At 40.8% G+C, this 8,458-nt stretch overlaps 1 protein-coding gene across 1 annotated transcript in view; it reads right to left on the reverse strand.

The window, feature by feature from the left end:
• Positions 1-5,549: 5,549 nt before the first annotated feature.
• Positions 5,550-8,458, reverse strand: part of LOC139718888 (retinol dehydrogenase 8-like) — a 4,732-nt gene continuing 1,823 nt past the window's right edge. The window contains exons 2-3 of the mRNA XM_071630329.1: positions 6,786-7,072; positions 5,550-5,839 (exon numbers count right to left, since the gene is read on the reverse strand). Coding sequence (XP_071486430.1) covers positions 5,586-5,839; positions 6,786-7,050 — 519 coding nt within the window. The 5' untranslated portion in view covers positions 7,051-7,072 and the 3' untranslated portion in view covers positions 5,550-5,585. The remainder of the gene's footprint in view (positions 5,840-6,785; positions 7,073-8,458) is intronic.

Raw genomic sequence — 8,458 nt, forward strand, 5'->3', positions numbered from 1 at the left:
GTCTTCAACATTTGTAGCTGTTTCTCGGGAAATATTTGACCGATTGATATAATTCTTTGAGTTTCTTTAACTTCAATATATGGGTAATACATAATGAGTAATTCTTTTGCAATATGATAAAGTTGAAATTTTAGTGCCATGTCCACATTCCCATGGAATTGCCCAAGTGCTGCCATTGCTAGATACACTTCTAATAGACTACATACGAACTGTACAGTACAAATGTATGTTACATGTACAAAATGTCCAAATGTCCAAACTGTACAAAATGTTTGTAATGTCAAGTGCTATAGAAATTATGGCATTTTAAATGTAGATGCCAATGATGACATTTTTTTAAAGGCTGGTTAGTGTCACTAATTGTTGAAAGTGTGCATTTTCATTATTCTGAGTTTTTTATTTACATGTATCTTAATTTTATGATTATTGAAAGTATATTTTTTGTTTATGATTATTCCATTTCTTTATTTAAAAGACAATTCTGAAATTTTAAAGCTTTCAGTATTTTTGTTCCTCTTTTTTTTTTGGGCAAACTTTCTCTTTTTTTATTTTCAATTCTTTGTATCAAAATTAAGTGGATTGTGAACTAGAGCATCCTTCCAAAATCATAACACATGGATGAGTACCGGTATTGCTATCTCATGTACAGTACATTCCATAAACACCAGTTGTATATGTACAAGATTGTAATGTCACAATAGGGTCAAAACCTGCAGTGGACCCAACATGCAGCTTGTCTGGCAGAGCTGTCTCCACCCCATCCCACCCCTCACACCCCACCCCTCACACGCCACCCCTCACCCAACCTCAGCCCACCCTGCACCCCAACCCCATCCTTCACCCCAACCCCGCCCCACCCTGCACCCCAATCCCATCCTTCATCCCAACCCTCACCCCTCATCCCAACCCTCATCCCAACCCCATCCTCATCCCAAACCCACCCCTCACCTCACCCCAACCCCACCCCTCAACTCAACCCCACCCCATCCCTCACCCCATCCCAATCCCTTACCCCATCCCACCCCTCACCCCATTCCCACCCCTCATCCCTTCCCCACCCCTCACCCCATTCCCACCCCTCATCCCTTCTCCACCCCTCTCCCCTCACCCCAACCCTCACCCCCATCCCACCCCTTCCTCAACCCCACCCCTTACCCTCAATCCCACCCCTTACCCCAACCCCACCCCTTATCCCAACCCCACGCTTACCCCAACCCTACCCCTTACCCTAACCCCACCCTTACCCCAACCCCACTCCCAGAATATATCAACACCACCACCACTACTTCCAGCCACAGCTCTTTACAGGATGAAAATTGTGATGGTCATCCAGCTGTTCTATACACGTATTCAAAAGCAGGAACCAGGAATGGCATCATAATCGTTGGATTCTGCACATTTCGCTGGGAACATTATACGGTGGATCTATTGTGGACATATACCCTGGATTTATAACGTGGACTATCGTAACCTGCGCCTCTGGAGTTACGTCGGAGGAATCATTCATCCGTGCGTCAAGGATCATTCGTCTGTGCATCGAACATCGTATTTGGACACTTTCAAAGGATTATTTAATACGTGTAAGTGATTCCACTACCGATTTATAACTGTTTCTATTGATCATTGTTGTACTGATGTGACGCTGATTACCAGTCTGTACCCACAATATCACTGTTAATAAACCGCCTGAACATCAGTTGATTGTTTCTTTTGTGCGATCATTCTCAGAGTGATTTTGGTCGTAACAAAATTGGGGGCTTGTCCGGGAAGTGAATTTAAAGCCAAAACTTAGAATTTGGAACGTTCCGGAAGCCAGAATATTGGTACAGACATAATACCAGTTGAGTTAGTTGTTCAATTGTATATTGTGTGTAATACAGTGTGACAATGTCAATCAGTACAATGGATGTTCAGGCATTTGTTCAGAGGACAGATTTGTCCCTCAAAGATTTGCAAAGGTTACGCAAATGTGATTTGACTGCTATTGCACAGCATTTGAATGTTGATGTTCCACAAGGTGTAAGAAAGTCAGAAATTCTTGACTTAGTAGCTGGTCACATGGAGCTCAAAGAAGAAATTCATACTCCTGATCAAGCTCAAATTTCAGATCAGACACGGCTTGAGCTTGCTAAATTGCAAATGAAGGAGAAAGAAATGGAAATGGAGAAAGAGAAGATGAGATTGGAAAGAGAGAGGGAGAAAGAACAAAAAGAACTGGAAATGAAGAAACTTGAAATGGAACAGAAGAAATTTGAAGTGGAGCAGCAACTGAAATTGCGTGAGATGGAATTGACTCATGCACAGACTGTAAGAATTCAGGAAAGGGCTCCCTCTGAATTTGATTTGGCAAAGAATATTCGATTGGTGCCAAAGTTTGAAGAAAATAGAGTTGATGCATATTTTGTGTCATTTGAGAAGGTGGCTAACAGTTTGAACTGGCCACAGGAATTTTGGCCCTTGCTCTTTCAAAGTGTGTTTGTCGGCAAAGTAGCCGATGTGTACTCATCTCTCTCTGAAGAGCAATCACGTGACTATGCTACAGTCAAGAAAGCAGTGTTGAATGCTTATGAGTTGGTGCCAGAGGCGTATAGACACAAGTTCAGAAATTCGTACCGCAAACCAGGCCAGACACATGTTGAGTTTGCTCGTGAAAAAGAAATGATGTTTGATAGGTGGTACAGATCCCTGAAAGTGGATCAGGACTTTGATAACCTACGTGAGGTTGTTCTCTTGGAAGAATTCAAAAAGAGTGTTGCTTTCAGTGTGAGGTCACATTTGGATGATCACAAAGTGATAAGTTTGCATAAAGCAGCCTTGATGGCTGATGAGTATGAGCTGACCCACAGAAATGACAACAGACCACCTTTCAGGAATTTCTCTGGAAATAAGAGAGACAAAAATCAGTCGAGCAGTCCAAAGAATGCTGGTTCTGAAAAAGGCACGAGTTCTGAAACTTCATCGGCACCAAAGCCTCAATCTGACAAAGGGTCCAGTACAAGTGCAAATGTCATCAAATGTTTTCACTGTAACAAGACAGGGCATGTAAAGTCACAATGTTGGAAGTTGCAAAACAAAACAAAGAAGGGCTTGGGATTTGTCATGTCAAAAAGTGTCCTACCCGAAAACAGTGTCCTGTTCAGTGAAACACAGGCCATTGAAAGTCAATCTCCCAAATTCAAAGATAGGCTGAAGCAGGTGGATGAGAGCTATCGTAGCTTTTTGTTTGATGGTGAGGTGACCCCATGTACTTCTGGTGAGGTAGGTAAGCCAGTAGTCATCCTGCGGGATATGGGGGCCTCTCAGTCGTTGATGGTGGATGGTGGTATGATTTTTCCACCAGATAGTGCAGTGAATGCAAAAGTCTTGATTTAGACTGTTGATGGCAGTTATATGTCAGTGCCACTGTATAGAGTGGATTTGAAGTGTGACCTAGTTTCTGGTCCTGTGACTGTTGGAGTTGTTCCTGAGTTGCCCATGGCAGGGATTGATTTCCTGTTGGGGAATGACTTGGCTGGGGACAAGGTGGTTGCGTCTCCAGTTGTTTCAGATAAACCAGTGGTGGTTGCTGAAACTGAGCAGTTGCAGGAGGAGTTTCCTGGGATTTTCCCAGATTGTGTTGTGACTAGGTCTCAGGCTCGTAGAGCTGTTCAAGATGATGCGGATTCTGTTGATGTGGAGGAGAATTCCGGTGTTTGGTTGGCAGAAACTTTTTTCAAGGATTTAAATGATGGGGTTGCTGTATTAGGCTCCGAGGCTAACAGTGATGGGCTGTTTAGCAAGTCTTCCTTGGTTGAAGCACAGCAGGCAGACTCTGAGTTGAAAGGCTTGTCTCAGACGGCGTGTTCTGAGGCTGAGGCTGAAAAGGTCCCTGAGTGCTATTATGTCAAAGATGGCATTTTGATGAGGAAGTGGAGACCTCCCCATAGGCCAGCTGATGAGGATTGGACGGTGGTCCGTCAAGTTGTTGTCCCTCCTAGTTACCGCGGTGAGATCTTGAGGATTGCTCACGAGTTACCTGTTGGCGGCCATTTAGGCGTCAAAAAGACAAAGGATCGGATCATGAGGCATTTCTATTGGCCAGGGTTGAATGTGGATGTGGCTGAGTTTTGCAAGACTTGTCACACATGTCAGGTGGCTGGTAAACCACAGCATTCAGTGAAGCCAGCGCCATTGATTCCGATACCTGCGTTTGAAGAACCATTCAGTCGGGTTCTAGTTGACTGTGTTGGGACCGACGCGCGACAGTAATTTTGCCCCCCCCCCCCCATCAGTTTTTTGGCCGACTCCATCTCATTTTTCAACCGATTTCTTAATAAAAGGTATCAAAATGCTCAGTACGATAAGCTGCTTCAAATAAGCAGGGACCCTAAGGATTTTGAAACATGACCCTTTTTTACCCCCTGTATAGCCCACCACTATTTAAAGTGTGTATATCGAACTCGCAGATTTGATGAGAGCGGGGAGTTATTCCGGGGTCATCATGAGACCGACACTAGGTAAAAACAGCCCACGAGTTCGACAGATACAACAAAGGGTTTAATGTTTCGGACGGGTCATACGGTGTCGGGGTCCTTGTTTTCTTAGTGTCCAACTCATGGGTTGTATAACTCGTATTAGGCTGTATGACTCGTGGGTGTCGGTCTCGTGACGTGCACCCGCTGTTCCAATCCTTTGTTGCTATAACAGTGAAATTACTGACAATTGTCATAATGGAAACATATACCATAGAACGATGCCTCATACACATATCCCCTATAGAGAACGCGATATTCACATTGGAATTCAAAATACAGATAACTACACAGACTTAACACGTCTAGAAAGTCTTTTTTAAGCTAAAGTCCAAATTTATGATAATCCTCCCACATGTAAATGAGATTTGAAGAAAAGGTGTATCAATATAAAATCAAAAATATCCCTATAACACGCAAAAATATGTGCAGTATGATATTTTTTTTTGCGAAGTGCATGTGTGTGTGTGTGTGTGTGTGTGTGTGTGTGTGTTAAAGGTTTTGCCACTATTATTCACTATCTTTTCTGGTGTTTTTTCTCTTCTGAAGTGGAGACGTTGTGAGGTTAGTTTTGTTGCGGATTCTTTCTTCTTGAGTTCAGTGGATTTCTGAGGATGCATACTTCGATTTTATTGTGAAAAAAATAACTGTTTTCAATAGGAATGCATATTTTGCTGCATTACAATGCGTGCGGTTTATTGCTGTCTTTTATGGCATTTTCGGTTGGTGTATACAAGACTCGACTAAGTGTTTTATTGTGTAACAGATAAATTCAGTTCGGTTCAGTTAAGTTCCATTTATTTTTCTATCTGACATCATTCTAACAAAGAGTAAAGCATAATGCAAAGTATGTATTAAGTGATTACACCATCACATTATTTGGTCCGTTTGAAAAAGAAAATACATAGGGCGATATGAATTGTTAAGCATATGATAAGAAGTACATGAAAGTAGAATATCTTAGAACACCAATGTATACTTTGAAATGTTGACCGACGAGGGTGAAAAAAGATTGAATCCCTAAAAAAGCAAGGGTTGCAACACGTGGATCACTCAAATTCGTGGAAATGTGTATTATTCTATTTCCGCTCTTTTCTTTTTCGAAATGGAATGGGGAAAAACAGAGAAAGAAATAAACCCAGACTTACCAAAAAGGCCCGATAATGATGACACATTAATGATACGACCCGCTCTTCTTTCTTTCATGTGGGGCAGTACCTCTTTTATCATCCGCAAGCTGCCCATGAAATTGGTGTCAACAATGTCTTCGATCTCCTCGTGCTCCATGTACTCGAGGGCGTTGAAGCCGGCGATGCCAGCGTTGTTGACTACGCAAAAACAAAAACAAACAAACAAACAAACAAAGGAAGATAAATCAATAAAAATAGACAAATAGAATCAAATCTTTATAACAATACACTCACAAGTAGATATCTCAGAAAGGTATGCAAACACGTTATTGAATAATTCTCGTCGGCAGCTTTTTTCTTCTTCTTTTTTTTTAATCTGCCTTCTAATAATTTCAGTTTTATCATGTCAGGAGCGTGGAGGATTCATAAGTCTATGCATTAAAGGCATTATAATTTACCAGTTGCCGATAAAACAAGATCCCAGATTTAGTGCTTCAAAATAGAGATAAAATGTTAGCCAGGGATATAAACAACCAATGTAAAAATTTGAATCAGTGCAATTTGATGTTTAATATTGTCAAAATATACAAAATGTGAACAATTCATAGTAATAATGTTTCTCGACTAAACCGTCTACAGTTATGGTATAGTGAGAAAAATAGCGGTATCTCCTTATATTTCAGGCTTTATTGCAAGATTTTTATATGGTAGGATGTTACGTGATACAACTGACCTACACATTATGCATCAAATGTGATATCGTGAACATTTTTAAATTAATTCTCCCAATGGTAAACAGTACCTTTAAATCATTTACAAGGGGATTGTGGTGTGGTTTTTACTTTTTCGCTCAGGAGTTCAAGACGGACTGAAAACCACCAGTCGACAATAATACACAGTCACGGTGTAGTATATAGGTAATCAGTGTTGTTGAAGTAAGCTCATTAAAATGATTTGCATATTTACGGGATAAACACTGTATGTTCTTTTCTTTTTTTCCTCCGACAGGGAAAATAACTTCCGAAGTTTTAAGTTTTTGACTGTATGTGTGGTTCTTGTTTGTTTTTCATTTGTTTGGTTATTTGTTTGTTTTCATTTAATATTAATTGGGGAGGGGTTCTGGTAGGGGAATCAGAAAACGTACCCAGAGCATCCACTCTTCCCTGCTCTTCAATGACTTGCTGCACCCCCCTCTGGACAGAAGCTCTGTTCTTGACGTCGAGCTCGCGGATGAACAGCGTCTTGTCGACATGATCCCCCGCTGCTTTCTCCAGTTCGTCCCTCTTTTTCAGGTTCCTCATCGTGGCGTATACGATGTAATTTTTCGCCTGGTCCCCGGCGAGCCTCGCCGCCAGGGCTAAGCCAATACCGCTGGAGCATCCCGTGATCAGCGTAACCTTAGCTGCCATATTTTACTCTCTCCCTCCCTCTCTGAAAAATTGCAGAAAACAGAACACTGAGCAATTTCTGTAAGAAAATATGTAGCTGTATAATCATGATTAAAGTCGCCTTGTCATTGATTACAGCGGTTCTGCCGTTGCAACACGACTTTCGGATGCCTTCATTTTTATCAGTGATACATATCAGAATCGAACTAGGTGAGACAGGGGGTACTTAAAAAGGCTCAATGTACAATACTGAATGAATGCACTTGATTGTGGTCATGAGAGTTCAGGCGCAAATGAACTCTACAAGTGTGTAGCAAATTTAGTTTAAATTGATGAAACATTAACTAGCAAGCATGCGTGTGACTGTCATTTGCATGTACGAGTTGAGATTAGGCTCCTTATCTCTACGGCCGAGTACCGCCTTTAGACGGGAAATCCAGTCCAAATATAACTTAGTCTGATAAAAAAGAGTAAAAAATCTTACGAGTTGAAAGGTAAATCAGATGAAAGCAGCTGAAATGCACGGAGGTAATGACATTTTGAAGTTTTGGCAATTTTTGCAAAACAGTTCTTGTACACTGTGAATATGAATATGCAAATGAGTGAGCTAATCATGTCGTAACCTAACAATTTTCCATTGATCGTGTGCACAAAAAAAAAGAAGAAAATTCAATGTTCCGGTCATTGAAGTCTGAAACATGACGTTATACCTGGTTGAATAACTTCCGAATAGTGATCATGTAGATAAACCAGGATTTGAGCCTTGGACATAGTTGCGTTTTAATGAAAAACTGGAAATTTCAAAATTTCATGTACAAGCTATATGCAAGTTGTGAGTGAATGACATGCTCACTTTCCATTTGCATATTCATATTGACCGTTCAAGAACTGTTTCCTGAAAGATTTGTGAAATTTCAAAATGTTATAACTTCCTCAGTTTTCACCCGATTTCGATCAAAATTTTACTGTTAATCTCGCAGTATTTTACTCTTTCAAATTAACCTAACTTATATTTGGACTGGATTCCCCTTTTAAGGGGCTCAATTCGCGGTAAAACATTAATTCATTAAACCGCTGAAAAGGGGTTACTTTTCGTATTGTTTCCCGGAAATATCTTCCATTTCAAGGTAGTTTTCAAAATCTTTCCTGAACAGTTCTGAAATATATATAGGGTTCCGAACAAGGTTAATCTGAATCCCTACCCCCCCCCCCCCACCGCCCCCGAAAAAAAAAAATCCTTATAGGGCTATTCGATTTTGATCACATTTTCATTGTTCTGCTTAGAACATTTTATTCCTAAGAAAATCATAAACCTGGATGGTTTACTGGCAATAAAAAAGAAAGAAAGTACTTTCAACTTCGAGCTTGTCAAGTTATGAAGTCCACAGACAGAAGACAAATCCTAGATTGTAATCATTTTTCTGAATAT

Source organism: Diadema antillarum, unplaced genomic scaffold (assembly GCF_040938485.1).
Source record: "Diadema antillarum isolate AM-2024a unplaced genomic scaffold, OU_Dant_1.0 scf00000101, whole genome shotgun sequence".
Lineage (NCBI taxonomy): Eukaryota > Metazoa > Echinodermata > Echinoidea > Diadematoida > Diadematidae > Diadema > Diadema antillarum.